Source organism: Urocitellus parryii, chromosome 5, assembly GCF_045843805.1.
Source record: "Urocitellus parryii isolate mUroPar1 chromosome 5, mUroPar1.hap1, whole genome shotgun sequence".
NCBI classification, from domain to species: domain Eukaryota; kingdom Metazoa; phylum Chordata; class Mammalia; order Rodentia; family Sciuridae; genus Urocitellus; species Urocitellus parryii.
In genome coordinates, this window is record NC_135535.1 from 46,449,090 (window position 1) to 46,465,432 (window position 16,343).

Genomic DNA, 16,343 nt, shown 5'->3' on the forward strand with positions numbered 1-16,343 from the left:
ACATTACAGGATGCTCAGCTATCTGAGAATCTGCTGGATGTGAGCTTCTGAGATTAATAGTCTATGTTACAACAATACTCTACATTTTGCTGGGTAATTTATAAAAGTTGGTTTTCTGCCTCCATTCTCAGGTAATGTGTAAAAAGAGCTTTCAGCATTCTGCAAAAGTCACAATTTGTTATGTGAAAAACTGAAGACTTTTAATAGACTGTTTTTTTCTTCCTACAAATTCTTTAATATGAGTCAAATAACTTATGACCTTCCCTCTTGTGAAAATATTCAAATAGACTGAGTTTAAGGAGACTTGAACAATATGAGTTTATATCTTCTGCTCTTAACGAGAACTGGAATTATTTAATTTACCTTCTGAGGTATGTAAAGATGAAGATGTTTTGTGGTTCAGCAGAACTCTGAAGGGAAAGAGTCCCTGAATGAGTTGGGGACACCCTTTCTTCCCTCTGAGATGGCAGGCGAAAAACAGCAGCCATTTGGCCTTAGCCCCAGAAAGCACACTGCCATTTGTAGGCCCTTGCAGCCCTAGAAATTGTCTGTGCTCTTGTTGTGCACTGTGTTTCCAGAAAGTAAGTAGAAGCAGAAACATGTAACATCCCAATCAGCGTCCTCAAGGGAAATGGAGCCTAGACTATAGACTCGGATACAAATCCATAGGCATCCAAAATTATGACTTCCGTAGAGGATGTACCCTTTCTGCTGGGTGTTAACAGAACTGGTACCCAGACAATATGGCAGCCACTTAGGTTCTGCTTGGGCCAGTTCCTGTTCTGGTTGGTGAGTGCTAAGGTCTTATTGACTTGTAAATATTTTGAATATCATTCCTAAGTCTCAGTAGAAAGATCTTTTCTGCCATTTCCAATCGGAGACTCAAACATAACATCACACCTAAGAGTTCTTAGTCCCTCCACATCAACAAATGCAGGAAAATGTGTGTAGTTATCTTTGCCCAGGACTCACCACAAGCTTGCTATTACCTCCCAGGCAAGGTCAGCACTTCCAGAGTAAACATGCACAAACTTATTATTGTTACTTACTTTAAGACATATGAGCCTACTTGAAGGAGAGATCATCCTAGGGCAAAGAAGAAACATAGGTGAGATCAGACACTGGGATCCTTTAGTTCCTCTAATTAAAATATGCCTCAGGTCCCTGGCTTCTTGGGTTCAAGGAAACCTGAGCAAGTCTCCCAAGAACACTTCAGAGGTGGAAAATTGAGGCTGTTTTTGTTTGTTTGCTTATGATGGGAAAGGAGAAGATGACTCCTTACATTAGTCTCCCTTTATTCAAGGAAGATATGTTCCAAGACCTTTAGTGGATGCCTGAAACCGCAGTATTTAATTTAATGCTTTTTCCATTTTGACTAAATAATTATCACTCATGTGGCATAACTTTTGTAATTTGAGTTGTGTCAACAAAACTAGTACGGATGTCTTTTTCCCTCTTCACAATTTCATGGGTCAAAGATTCCTTCTTATAGACCTTAGCAACCTCAGCCATATCATTATTTTTCTTTATTTCAGGCTGGGGTTGTAGCTCAGTAGTAGAGCGTTTGCCTTGCACACGTGAGCCCCTGGGTTCCATCCCCAGCACCACATAAAAATAAATAAATAAAATTAAAGATAGGGCTAGGGATGTGGCTCAAGCGGTAGCGCGCTCGCCTGGCATGTGTGCGGCCCGGGTTCAATCCTCAGCACCACATACAAAAAAAGATGTTGTGTCCGCCGAAAACTAAAAAATAAATATTAAAAAAAAATTCCCTCTCTCTCTCTCTCCCTCTCTCTCTCTCTCCCCCTCCCCTCTCTCTTTAAAATAAATAAATAAATAAAGATATTGTGTCCATCTACAACTAAAAAATATTTTTTTAAAAAAGATCTTTCACATTATATACCTAAAGGAAGCACTTTGAAGCTTCTCTTTGGCATATCTAAATTGCCAGCTTTATTACTTTTGTACTTTGGGGCTATTATTAAATAAAATAAGGGTTACTTGAACATAAGCATTGCAAGACCTTGACAGTCAATCTGATAACAAGACAGCTATTAAATGATTAACAGGTGGGTAAGCATACACAGCGTGCAAATGCTAAACACAGGGATGATTCACCTCCTGGACAGTAGTGAACAGAACAACGTGAGATTGCATTACACAACTCAGAGAAGTGTGCAATTTAAAACTTCTGAATTGCTTATTTCTGGAATTTTCCATTTAATATTTTGGGATGGCAATTGACTGTAGATAATTGAAACTGCAGAAAGTCAAACTGTATAAGGGAGGACAACTGTACCACATTTCATAGAGAAAGCCAGTGAGAAGTTGGAGACAATTTGTATCTTCAGTGGGCCCATCCCCCTGCACCCTGCTTAATTATCCACAGTAGCTGTGGAAGTCTGTGTAAGAGCCCCTACATTTGAGCCCCAGCTCTGAAGCTATGTAACCTTGTAAGCAGCATTTCAGCTCTTGAATCCTCACTTTCCTCATTTGTCCTTCTACATTAAGGTCATACTGTGGTTCCTATTCACTTACAGTAGCTCGTCTCCTACCATTTGCCCCAAGTACACCAGCCCACTTTCTACTCCTCATTCCTCCCAATTCCCTGAACTCTCCTATACCTCTGAACCCATGCATGTTCTTTTCACTCTTTGGGATGCTTTCTACTCTTCTCTGGTTTAACAGTCAGCTCAACCTTCAACCGCCCCATACCATCCCTGTCAACTCCTGGCTGGGCACCTGAGTGCTTCCTCAGCTCCATTGCCATGGTACCCTGTCCCTGTATCCCTCTAATCCTGCATTTACCTGTGGCTTTTAACCCTTTACCAACAAATCACCCTCCCTCTTCACTAGGCTGTGAGAGTTCACAGTCTAATAGGGGAGAGAGAAGTGTCATTGGTTACAGAACACTGTGTCAAGTACTTGACACAAAAGAGGTACTCCTGAAATGTTTCTGAACAAATAAGGGAATGAGCCAGACAACCTGTGAATGTTAACCATCCTTGTTATAACTTAATCAACTCATGGTGCACATATTTATCTTCTAGATGTCAACTTTCCTGTATTTCTCCAATGTGTGCTTGGTTCATTCCTGCTAAAGGCATGCCAGGCAGATACTTCTAGATAAGAGGGGGCATAACCTTCCAAAATATATGGGAGAACCGCAAACTAAGCAACCTCTTGTGTGGTGGCTGCAGATCGTGCCTCAGTGCAGTAAGAATTCTGCCTGTCTCAAGGTGGTAATCACCACAGTGACCCTCCCGCTGTCAGTCATCTCCTCCCTGCCCCTCAACACAAAGAGAATAAGTAAATGGGGAAAAAAACATGAAAAATAAATATCAGCAATGAAAAGAAATGGGAAATGTGAGGTGTAGGCGATATGCAAGTTTATTATGTCAATGAATATAATATGTTCCCATTCAGTGCTGAATTCCTATTACCGTATGGATTATTATTGGCATGTTCCTTATGGAAAGAGAAAGGGCACATCATTAGGGTGAGAGATAGTTTGGGGGCTATGAAAGTGCTGATATGGTTTTGTTTTTATTCTAAATGGCATAGCAGTCTGACCACAGTCAGGTCGTCAGCTTCTCCTGACCTCGTTTTCCTCAAATGTAGGAAATCAAACCATGTGATGGCTAACTTTCTGCTATAGAATTCTGATTCTGGATACATTCAAGTTTATACCTGTTCATTAAAATAATATCTCATTCATATTATGATATTTTTCATGCTAAAGACTTATTCAATGAGTGTTTTATTACATCTTTCGTGGAAGGTGGTTGACCAGGTGTTGGGTTGATAGAAAGATAAGTAGGTGAGGTCCCTGCTTTCAAGGAGTTTATAATGTCGAAAGGAGACATGTCTATAAAATACAGGCAGAAATGTTGAAGGGCATCAGAAGGATATAGCTAAATAAATGCTGTGAATGTTCAGAAGACTTCTTTGAGGATGTATCACTTTAGCTGGGCACTAAAAAGGATGAAAGGACTTAGAAATACGGAGATAGGAACAGTTTGGAGAGTCAATGTGGAGAGAACAGTGGGAGTCAAAGCTTGAAGGCAGAATTACACAGATTGTTTAGAGAAGAACAAGGAGTCCAGTTTCAAACAAGGGGTTCATAAAGAGGTAGAAGGAAAGACTGAGAAATAGGATGTGACAGGATTGTGGGTGGGTGCTAAGTGCGGGGCTAGGGAATGTGGTTGTGGCGTCTGTGTTTACAAAGAGTTCCTGATGACCACTCATTTTAAGCCAAGCATCTGCTAGGCCGCTGTCTCGTTCCTGTGTTCCCAAAGGTCCCTGCATCTGTTTCGTAATTTTTTTTTTTTTTAGATACTGGTGATTCTTAGAATTTTAGAGCAGAACACAAAGTTGTTATATCCAAAGCTTTTATTTTATAAATGAAGGGACTGAGATAAACAGAACTTTGGAGACCATTTACTTAATCAGCAACAGAGCAAAAGCTGTTCAGATTCTCTGGTTGTTGGCCCAGCCCCTTCTTGGCATTCCTCCAATAGAAGTCACTGTTTTTAACCAAAAATCACATCAAGAGGAAGTAGGAGAGAAAGGTCCACACTAGGAGGTAGAAATGGAGTTTAGTTTTCTTTCACCAGTTTTCTCTGTGATCTTGGACAAAAAGACATGGATTCAAGTTCCAAACCTCTGAAGTAATATAGTAAACTTCCTTGTTATGTTGAAGAAGTTTGGAGATGAATAGAACCGTGTTTGTTAAAATCCTTCCACATGTATAAATGCCTATACCAACATAAGAAACTCTTATCTTCAGAAACACTCTTTTCGATTTCCGAATGTATAATAAATTAGCAACACACACATACTCCTCACTTTCTTGTTTAACACATAGTGATTACTTGTTACCCTTTGTAGACCTCTCCCAATGTACTTCCAGGATCTTTTAGAGCTGGAAACTAGAGATGTAGTTGATCAATGCCATCTCGATGTTCATTTCACATTCGGACCTGGGCTTGAGTTAGGAGGAGGAGCTGAAGGGTCAGAACTATTTGCCCTGCACTGTGCCTGCTTCAGCGTTTCCACAGGGCATGACCCGATAAATTGGGATTAAACAAGTAGGGTTTTTTTTTCTTAAAGGAGAAAAGAGTCTTCCATTTACTTTCACTGGGTTTAAATGAAGAGTAGTAAGTCTTCCTATGTAGAACAAGCCTAATGTTCTTATCAGTAAATCTTCAAAGGAATCTTCAGTAAATCTTATCAGGGGATCTTTTAAGATAGAAGGAACTCAAGTCATCCCAACCAGTCTTTAACTTAATGCAGAGATACCCTCCTACAGCTTCCCTGGGAATTCGTTCTACTCCCACGTATGCTTAAATCTGCACCAACAACTGGGAGCTCACTACCTATGAAGTAGCTCATGCTCTAGATGTTAGAAAATGATTTTATGTTCCTGAATTCCTCCCTCCCTATGACTTCAGCCTACTGAGCCTAGTTCTACCTTTAAGAAGAAAAATCAATCACTTCCCTTTCCTCTTTCACGTGTCAGCTTTCCTTAAATCTGAAGCCAACTCTCATCTTCCTCTAAGTCTTCTCTATCATCTTCCTAGTCAATCACCTCTAATGATTTCTGATTCTTCCTGACCTATGTTCCCAGACATTGAGTGTCACACTCCAGAATAGGCCTGATTCATGCCAAAAGCATGATACATTGGTCCTATAGTGTGGATCCTAGGCTTTACATTCAAACAGAGCTTACAAATCTGTTTTAGTAGATTTATCTTGCTTGTTGAATTTTGGACCAGCTGATTGGCAGTTACTATCTCATGTGGATGGATGGACAGCCACCTCATCAGTTCTCTTGTTCAAATGACTGGAATAACTCTAAATATCCGCTAGAGAGCTCTAAATCAATGCCTCACCAAGCAAAGCTCATCATCTTTCTCCAGTAGAGCTCCCAGTTTTATCAATGGTGCTATTGTTCTCCTGAATGACTTGAGCTCAAGGCTTTTTTTCATCTTTGAGTCTTCCCTTCTTATTTTAGCCTAAGCCTCATCTAGTCTCCCTCAGTGCCTTCATAGTCTTATTTCCGTTCTCACTGCCATTGCTCCAGGTCAGGGCCCCATATCCTTGACCTGGATTGTTGCAGCAGTCTCTTAGCTGGGCTTTCTGCTCTAGTCACCACACCTCATTCAACCCAATAGTTTTCTCCAAGTTCCAGTGCTCCTCGTTTGCATTTTCTCCAAGTTCCAGTGCTCCTCGTTTGCAATTTAATATGTGCTTTCATCTCTTACTATTTGCCCTATTTGTTTATAGTCTGTTTTTCAAGGCTGGTTGGTTGGGTGTTGTGCAGTACTGGGGATTGAATCCAGGGGCCCTCTACCACTGAGCTACATCCCCAATCCTTTCTCTTTATTTTTTATTTTGAGACAGGGTCTTGCTGAGTTGCCAAACCTGGCCTTGAACTTGAGATCTTCCTGCCTCTATCCTCCAAGTTACTAGGATAACAGGCATGTACTCCTAAGCCCAGCTCTATTTTTCAAGTTTTAAAGACTAGTGCATCTCTTTGTAACTACAGCAAACAGATACAAAGAAGGCCTTTAATAAACATTTCATGTTAAGAACAATAACAATGAGATGAAAATATTTTTTAATAAAAGGCACTTTAGAAAAACACTAGAGCCAAAAAGATGGGGAAGTATCTAAGTTAAAATAACAATAACAGCAGCAGTAATAATATTGGCATTTGAGCCACTTGCCATCTCTAATAGGCATTTTAGAATTCTGCTCCCAAAACTAAACTCTTTCTGGATCTTCTCAAACTCCTCAATTTACCACTCTATAAGAGTCTTCCCTCATGTTGGTAAATATTCCCTCCACTCTTCCGGTTGCTCCCCAGTCAGAACATGTGGGATCATCCTTGATTGCACCTTTCCTTCATACTCCACATCTACCAGCAAAACTTTCAGCTCTTTCTTTGACATATCACCACTTCTCACCACCTTCACCTCTACCACCCTGGTCCAGGCTACTCTTTCCCATCTGGATTATTACAATACCCTTCCAACTAGTTTTCCTTCTTTTCTTTTGCCCAGCTATCCATTCTTCATGCTCCTGCTGAACACCATCCAGTAGCTTCACATGTCACTTAGAACCAAAGCTGAAGTCTTCACCATAGCCTCCTGGGTCTTGCATAGTCTGGTCCATCCACCTCTCTGACCACTCACTCACTGGACTTCAGCCATGCTAGTCTTTCACTGCCTCTCAGAAGTCCCAGGCATGTTCCAACCTCAGAGCCTTATACCTCCAGTTCCCACTGTCTGGAGTGTGGGCCTGCCCTCCCCCACCACCCACACACTCTTTCCTCAGATTTCTGTGAAAATATCTTCTTATAATGAAGACCTTCACTCACCATACCAAGTAAATCAGCCCTACAGTCTCCATTCCTATTGCTTTACATCTTCCTTAAGCCGCTCTTTTCTTTTTCAAACCACACATTACCATCTGCCATATTTATGTTTGTGGATTTATTGTCTGACCTTCTCTATGAGAATGTAGCCTCTGGAGTGGTAGGGACTTGTTTTGTTCCTTTGCAGTATCCCTAGCTCCTAGAACAGGAACTAGCATACAGCAGGAGCTCAATAAGTATTTGATGACTACCTCAATGAATGAATGCATGAACCCGGGTTTATCTAATTCCGTAATTTATATTCACCCTCCATATGCAATGACTAGATGCCCACCCTGTTTCTCCTTGTACACATTTTTCAATCAGTTCTGTTAATTTACACTTAATAAATCTTGAGTAAATCTGATTTCTTTTCAGAATCAGCATTCGGGCTTTTACTCAGCTGTTTGATGAAGACCTGAAAGAATTCACAAAGCCACTCTATTCTGACACATTTTTCTCTTTGCCTATCACCACTGAGTCAGGTAAGGCTAACCTTTCCATCCACCCATGTGTTCTGCCAGCCACTGTGTCACCTGTAGGGGGAGATCTGGTGACTTTCCTGATTGGTAGGAGGAACATTATTTTCACATGGAACTTTATCTTTGATGATCATGAGCTGATGTGGATTAGGGAGATTACACAACTTCTGTGGGAGACCAACCTAGATAAGAAGATGCAGTACAAGATTTTTTTTCTATTAGGGTTAGAAGAAATTGGTTGTTTTTTAGTCAATCTTTAAAAAACAAATACCAAATGACTCCTTTGATATAAGGGGTGTAAACAAGGACAGGGTAGGGACGAAGAGCTTGAGAAGAATATGTACAGTAAACAGGGATGAGAGATGGGAGGGAAAGGGAGTGAGAAGGGAAATTGCATGGAAATGGAAGGCGATCCTCAGGGTTATACAAAATGTCATATAAGAGGTAAGGAGGGGTAAGTCAAGAGAATACAAATGGAAGACATGATTTACAGTAGAAGGGGTAGAGAGAGAAAAGGGGAGGGGAGGGGAGGGGAGGGGAGGGGGGATAGTAGACAATAGGACAGACAGCAGAATACATCAGACACTAGAAAGGCAATATGTCAATCAATGGAAGGGTAACTGATGTGATACAGCAATTTGTATACGGGGTAAAAGCGGGAGTTCATAATCCACTTGAATCAAACCGTGTAATATGATGTATTAAGAACTATGTAATGTTATGAACGACCAATAAAAAAAAAAAAAAAAAGAAAAAAAAAAAAAAAAAAAAAAAAACAGCAATTGAAAAACATTAAAATAAAGATCTAGCCCAGGCCAAAATGTAAATTGGTATGAAAGGCTTTCTGTTATGATTAGAAATGTACATATGCACATACAGTCAACCCTCTGAATTCATTGTGTATTGCAAATATTTTGGGAAAAAGTTGTGTCTGTACTCAACATGTACAGAGATTTTCTTATCATTATTCCCTAAACAGTATAGTATAGAAACTATTGACAAAGCATTTATATTTTTACATATTGTAGAAATCTGGAGATGACTCAATGCATAGAGAGGAAGTGCACAGGTTATACGCTACATCATTTTATATAAAGGACTTGACCAACCATGAATTTTGATATCCTGACAGAAATGGTTCAGAACGAATCACCCTCAAAAACTGAGGAACACCTAGACATAGGAAAAAAGACTAGATAAAAAACAACAAAGTATTAATGACAAGTATCTCAAAGTAGTAGTGTTATAGGTGATTTTTCTTCATTTGCTTCTTACATGTTATTTTTTCACTATTTAAAAATGTTAATTTAAAGAACTAGATGTTAAAAAATGATGTAGCTCAGTGATAGAATGCTAGCCTAGCATGCATGAGGCCCTGGATTTAATTCCAAGCACCATGAAAAAAATAATAAAAATGTTAATTTAAAAGGCTTTACATAAATTTATGAAAGAAACATCTTTGGTGTGCTCATGGGAAAGTCTCAGTAATAAAAATGGCTAGTATTTGCTGGGCACCTCCTCTGTGGAGCTGCGGTGTTAAGCATTCCACATAGAATTAACTTGTCCAATCCTCACTACTACCTTTTGAATTCACTGCTTTTATCATCTCCATTTTAAAGGTGAGGACTTGAGGCTCCAAGAGCTCAGTAACTTGCCCAAGATGGCACGGCTGTGCTTCCAGCCCTTTCTGCCTGAGCACACAGCCTCTGCACGGCACTGTCTCGGAATATTTCCATCATGCTGAGAATAGCATCTCTTTCATCACCTTGTTCCTTGACACCATTGTCTGTCCCAGCTTTCCCGTGGGTGGCCCGTGTGCTACAGTGCTGGTCTCTTGGTCTAGGGAAGTTCTTCAGAGCTGAAAGAGTCTCCCCTGCTGCATGACAAACGTAGCTCACCCCACAAACCTTCCTATCTATCTATGCCAAAGACAGGGATAATCTTCCACTTTTCAGACCAAAGAAGGATCAAAACCCAGCTAAGAGGATTTTGATGTATTCACTTATAATTTGATGTTAAGTCAGGACTCTGTAAACATAATTCTTTCCCATGTGAAATATTTTTAGACAACAGAAATTTTATGTAATCCAGTAAAGGAATACACTATACATGGGTTCAAAATAGAATATTAAGCATATTAAAAGAAAGATTATTGTATTGATGTGATGAGTATTGAAAAGCAACATGAGATAATAAATCCAAGGTCTTAAAATGTAACTCCCAAAACAGGCTAGTCTACAGACCTAAATGTGAGAGATAAACATTAACACATTTAAAAGAAAACATAGAAGTCAATTATGTGACCTTGAGTTAAAAAATTATTTCTCAGATATAACAACAATGCAACAAAAGAAAAAGTAAATGTATTGGAGTTAACCACAAAGGCTTTCAATGCTTGAAAGAACACCATCAAGTGAAAAGACAACCCACAAAATGGAGAAAATATTTGTAAATCATATACCTGATAAGGATTGAGAATTCAAAATACACAAAGAACTCTTAACCTACAACTCATTAATAAAGAGACAAGTAGCACAACTTAAATATGGCAAAGGAGCCGAGTAGAAATTTGCACAAAGATGTGCAAATGGCCAATAAGTATTTGAAAAGACATTTAACATCTTTAGTCATTAGGGAAATGCAAATCAAAGCAACAATAAGACACTTCATAATCACTAGAACATCAATAATCAAAAAGACAATAGTGAGAATATGGAGAATTGGAACCCTCAAATGTTGCTTGTGGAAATGATAAATGTATATGTAGGTGTGGGCTGAGGATACATCTCTGTTAGTAGAGAGTTCACCTAGCATGTGAGAAACCCTGGACCCACAAAAAAAAAAAAAAAAAAAAAAAAAAAACTAACAACTGCCAAAAAAAAAAAACACTGATATATCCATATGATGAGAAAATTATTTATCCATTAAAAAGAATGAAATATTCCTACATGCTATTTGGTTGAATCCTGAACACATTATGCTAAGTGAAAGAAGCCAATCACAAAAGGCTACACATTTATGATTCCTGTTTATATGAAATGTCCAGAATAGGCAAATCCATAGACATTGAAAGTAGACTCCTGGTTGCCAGGGCCTGGGAAAGAGGAATGGGAGTGACTGCTAATAGACATGGGAGTTTTTTTTTGGAGTTGATAAAAAATATGTTATAAATTTATTGTGGTGATGTTTTAAAAACTCTTATATGACTACTAAAAGCTATTGAATAGTACAATTTAAATGAGTGAATTATTTGGTGTATGAATTATATTTCAATAAAACTGTAAAAAATATAGAGTTAGGAATGTAGCTCAGTGGTAGAGCATTGTCTAGCATTCACAGGGCCTTTTGTTCAAACCCCAGCATGGTCAGGGGGAGAGCAGTGAGAGCCGGGGCAAGCTGGGTCAAGAGTACATACCTGTAGTCCTAGCTACTCGGGAGGCTAAGGCAAGAAAATTGCTTGAACCCAGAAGTTCAAGGCCAGATTGGCAACATCAAGAGACTTGCCTTGAAAGAAAAACAAAAACAAACAAACAAACAAAACAGGAGTTTACCTATTCATAAACTCCCAGTGGCAATATCATACAAGATAATGAGATTGTGTTAAAATAACTCCAGAGCAATTCTCTGGATTTGTTAAAGCCCCAGATGCTCTATAGCATGATTCCTGTAAATGAAATCGAATCTTTATCTGGGTGACAAACATGTGGCTTTTATCTCAGGTGCTCCAAGCTTCAGATAAAACAGAAAGTCCAAAATTCCTTAATAAGTTAATGAACTTTTCCCTTAACTTGTCTGCCTGTGACAGGCAGGGTAGTAGCCAACATTTCTTCTATTTCACCTTCTCAGGTGCATATTTGAATTATACTTGTGATATCATTCCCTGGAAATAGCCTCCATAGCTCTCTCTTTTTTTTTAATTCTAATTTGTTACATATGTCAGCAAAATGCATTTCAATTCATGTTACACACATAGAGCACAATTCTTCATGTCTCTGGTTGTATACAAAGCAGAGTCACACCATTTGTATCTTCATATATGTACCTAGGGTAATGATGTACATCTCATTCCATCATCTTTCCTACCCCCATGCCCCCTCCCTTCCCCTCCATCCCCTTTGCCCAATCTAAAGTTCCTCCATTCCTTCCATGCTCCACCCCCACTCCCCCCACCCCGTCCTCATTATGGATCAGCATCCTCATATCAGAGAAAACATTTGGCATTTGGTTTTCGGGGATTGGGTTACGTAGCTCTTTTATTGGTTCCCCTACACTAATTTTCCCACCTGGCTGTGTTCTTTCCATCCGGATTACTGCAGAGCCCTTGTTTGGAGTCATTGAAGGTGTGAGTGCTGGCCTGTTTTTAATTGGCATGTTGGTGGCTCTCGTTGCCTTCTTCATCTGCAGACGGAAAACAAGGTAAGTCAAAGAACCCTTTGGTGACCGGGCCCACAGTTTCAGAGATGCAACTGAAAATGCGCTTGAGCTTGAACAGTAAGAAGGAGAAATAATTTCCCCAGGTTAAATCTCCATTGTTTTCTCAGTAAAAACAAAAGTCAAAACGTAAAATAACAACTCCCTTTTTCATCCTCCTCCACAGCCATGTACCATTGATGAATTTGACCCTTAGAAGTATTTAAATATGAAATAACTCATTTTGCAAAGAAAGAATAATGTTTTTTGTTGGTTCATATCTTCATGAAGACAGAGATTTTGCCAATTGCATGCCCAAGCTCGTTTCTGAAATATCCTGAAAAATCTGGTTGACAACACCATTTCATGGCTCGTATCTGCCATCCTAATTTAAGAAGAAGCCAAAAAGAAGAAAATAGCATGTGGCCCCAATGCCACGTCCTCTTCTTTTGGTGATTTTTTTTTTTTTTTAATATGGCACAATGTGCTCTCTTGTAGTTATGTCTGGCATTTAAGGTTTACTGGTTTGGGAATTTTTTATTTTTTAAGAAAAGATTTATTGAGAGTGTAGGAAGTGATTATGACCTGTAGCCAAAAACCAGGAGGCAGAGATCTTCAGTTATTATAGAGATCCGTTTCTAAGTGAGAAAGATCCACTTTTTAATGTTCTTCCTCCCCTGTTCCTCCCTCAAAGAGATGTTGGCTGAGTGCAAAGATACATGAATACTGAAAAATCTACATTTGCTCAAACATGCACAGCCTTACCATAAATGGAAAAAAAAATTGTTCAAATCAAGAATGATCAGACTAAAAATCTTTTGCCTTACATTTCAGCCATGGTCGAGAAAGGCCCTCTGCCCGCCTGAGCATTCGTAGGGATCGACCATTATCTGTCCACTTGAATCTGGGCCAGAAAGGGTAAGTGCCACATTTTCTTTTATTTAATTTATTGAAAGGTGGCTTTGTGTGAGATTTGCTAACAAGGCCTTTCTTCTTTTGGCTTCTTCACAGTAACAGGAAAACTTCTTGGTAAGAGAGAACACATTAATTACTTTATTATTTGCTTTTAAAATACAATGCAGGCTGGTTATAGCATTTCCTCTTTTCTTCAGTAATTCTCTTTTTCTGTTTGTTTCTACAGCCCCATAAAAGTGAATCAGTTTGAAGGGCATTTCATGAAGCTGCAGGCTGACTCCAACTACCTTCTATCCAAGGAATATGAGGTACTACTCAGATGCAACGAAGCCTTAACACCCCTGGTTCTTAGCAGAATATCCTTTTATTTTTTTATTGGTTGTTCAAAACATTACAAAGCTCTTGACATATCATATTTCATACATTTGATTCAAGTGGGTTATGAACTCCCATTTTTTACCCCGTATATCCTTTCTGACCTTTACTGTGGAATCAGAGGCTGATTGGACTTGGGAGTTACAATGATACTTAGGGTCCCAGCTGAGTGTTTTTGTGATTGAAACCATTCCCTGCACAATAAACCACCTAATCTCAGAGTTCCAGAATAGCACAGCAAACCAAGTGCTACCAGGATCAGATGGTAAGAAAGAATTAACAAATGTCAAATGCAAAACCTAAAACCATCCGTTATCCAGTCTGGCCATTTGCTTGCCTGGAAAACAATGTGGTTTGGCAAAAAAGTGTCCAGGCTTTGGATTTGATTTCCAGTTTTGCCACTTGCGTGACCTAAAGTACATTAGTTATCCTGTCTAAGCCTCATCTGTAAGATGGTGATAAGAACATTCCCATTTGGAGCTGTTGAAGGGATCAGAGATAGTGCATGGAGAATACTAGGCATTCTACAAGCAGTAATAAAGCATACTAGTGTATGTGTTTTTATATTATTATCAATCTCAAAGTCTGTTATTCTTTTTCACATTTTCCACTTTCAAACTTATTTCTGACGCAATAGGACTTAAAAGACGTGGGTCGAAACCAGTCGTGTGACATCGCACTCTTGCCGGAAAATAGAGGGAAAAATCGATACAACAATATATTGCCCTGTAAGTTTTGTGTTGAAATTTGTGACACTGTCTGCCTCTAGCCATTTCTGCTCTTTTCCAAGAATAAAACGAGGCTAAAGAAATATGGCAGAACTGGAAATGGAGGATCTCAGGCTCCGGATGACTTTAATAAGGAATGACTTGCATGTTACTGCACTTTTCTCCAGAAAGATAACTACCAGCTTCAATTATGGTTCTGAGGATACTCTGCTGCTGGCTGTGATTTCTCTGTGTGGACCTGCTGTTTCTCCTTCGTGGCTGAGAGCAGCAGTGGGGTTAACAGCAGGGCTCTGACATCAAGTTGATCTAGGTTTTCTTAGCAAAATCTCTAGTTCACAGTTTTTATAAAAAATTATCCTGACTGCACTAGGTAAAGGAGCAGAAGGTAATCTTTCTGGATTGTATTTACTCCATCAGTGAAAGGGAACTGGCCACTCCAGTTTGGCAAGTGTCATTAACATTGCAAAGGAAGGTACAGTTGGGGCTACATATTGTCTCCTGTGCCACCTGTGCAACATGGGGCAGGTTAGTTATCATGTCTGAGCCTCACCTGTAAAATGGAGATAAAAACACCTCCTTATGACTGTTGTGGAGATCAGAGATAAGAGACATCAGATACCATATGCTACAAAAAAATAAATAAATAAATGCCAACCCAGCATGTAGCAACAAATCTCTCAACAAACTTCCTTCCAGATGATACCTCAAGAGTGAAGCTGTCCAACGTAGATGATGACCCGTGCTCCGACTACATCAATGCCAGCTATGTCCCAGTAAGTAGCCACTAACCACGAGATGAAGCTTTAACAGGTAGCTATACTGGAAATACCTCTCCTCTTGCATGTTCCCACTGCCCTCAGGTCTGGAAACATTTTTAGATTTGTAGAAGACCATGTCTGATTGCCATAAAATGCAGGCAATTCAATTCAATCACTGCTAAACCCCGTTTTTCACAATGGCCATGGTAATATGCAATGCCCATCCACCCAGGATACATTTCCAATGGCTGTTTTCTCTGCCACCCTTTTGACAAGATCCATGGAAGATGGACCTCCACTGCTAAGGCTGTCTTACTAGGGAAGTCAGTCTTGTTATTTGAATTTCTGAAAACCACAGACACACCTCAAAGGTTGTGTCAAACTTTTGGACTTTGATCCTGGCTAGCATCTTGCCAACTTCCTTCAACACATTGCAGCAGCAGAAGTTCTAAGCGTCAAATTTGAATCCCACTTCTATCCCTTGCTGGTTTACCAGGTCTCCAATTTCCTTTTCTGAAAACTTAGGGTAATTATATATCCTTCAAACAATCATTCATTCACTCAGTAAGCACCAATTAGTTAAGTGCTAACTGTAGGTCAAACACTGAGCTGTGTACAAGGATGAGATCCCGACCCTAAAGGAACTACCAGGACAGGAAAATACAAGGCAGTGCCAGTAGAAACTGGTAGAGCTGTGCTTCTCCACCATCACCATATATCAGCACAATCCAGGGATCTTGTCAAAAGGTAGAATGAGTCAGCAGCACTGAGGTGGCGCCTGGGATTCTGCCTTTCTGACAAGGTCCTGTGTGATCCCATTGCTGGTGGCCAGAGGAGCACTCTTTGAATAGTGAGAGGGTAGAGGTTGCCACAGATCATCAAAGAGGAGAATATCACCCAGCTGAGTAAAAGAGAAAGGAAGCTCAGTGGAGCCGACCAACCTGCTAAGGATACGTAGGGATAGTCAGATGAGAGGCAGTGTCTGGTGGGTGGGGTTCCCAGTGGCAGAGGTGACAGAACATGGAGACCCTGTGGATAGATGAGGAGAGAAAGCAAGTTTAACCAAGATTTACAGGTAATTCTGCATTGCTGGGAGTGCAGGATGAGTGGGAAGAAAGACCCTAGCTCATAGAATCATGGTTAGTATTAAATAGTGTCTGTGGAAGTCCTGACCCACAGCACACTGTTTGGTGGAACTGCAACAAATAGTGGTTAAGCTTCTCTTGCATAGCTGGGAGCAGTGATATGAACCTGT

The 16,343-nt window shown here is 39.8% G+C and overlaps 1 protein-coding gene across 2 annotated transcripts in view; it reads left to right on the forward strand.

The window, feature by feature from the left end:
- Ptprb (protein tyrosine phosphatase receptor type B) overlaps positions 1 to 16,343 on the forward strand; it is a 121,651-nt gene that overhangs the window by 83,744 nt on the left and 21,564 nt on the right. For both annotated transcript variants that reach the window (XM_026386687.2, XM_026386686.2), the window contains 7 exons: positions 7,799 to 7,905; positions 12,219 to 12,318; positions 13,147 to 13,230; positions 13,324 to 13,341; positions 13,454 to 13,535; positions 14,240 to 14,330; positions 15,027 to 15,103. In XM_026386687.2, the coding sequence (XP_026242472.2) occupies positions 7,799 to 7,905; positions 12,219 to 12,318; positions 13,147 to 13,230; positions 13,324 to 13,341; positions 13,454 to 13,535; positions 14,240 to 14,330; positions 15,027 to 15,103 (559 nt within the window). The remainder of the gene's footprint in view (positions 1 to 7,798; positions 7,906 to 12,218; positions 12,319 to 13,146; positions 13,231 to 13,323; positions 13,342 to 13,453; positions 13,536 to 14,239; positions 14,331 to 15,026; positions 15,104 to 16,343) is intronic.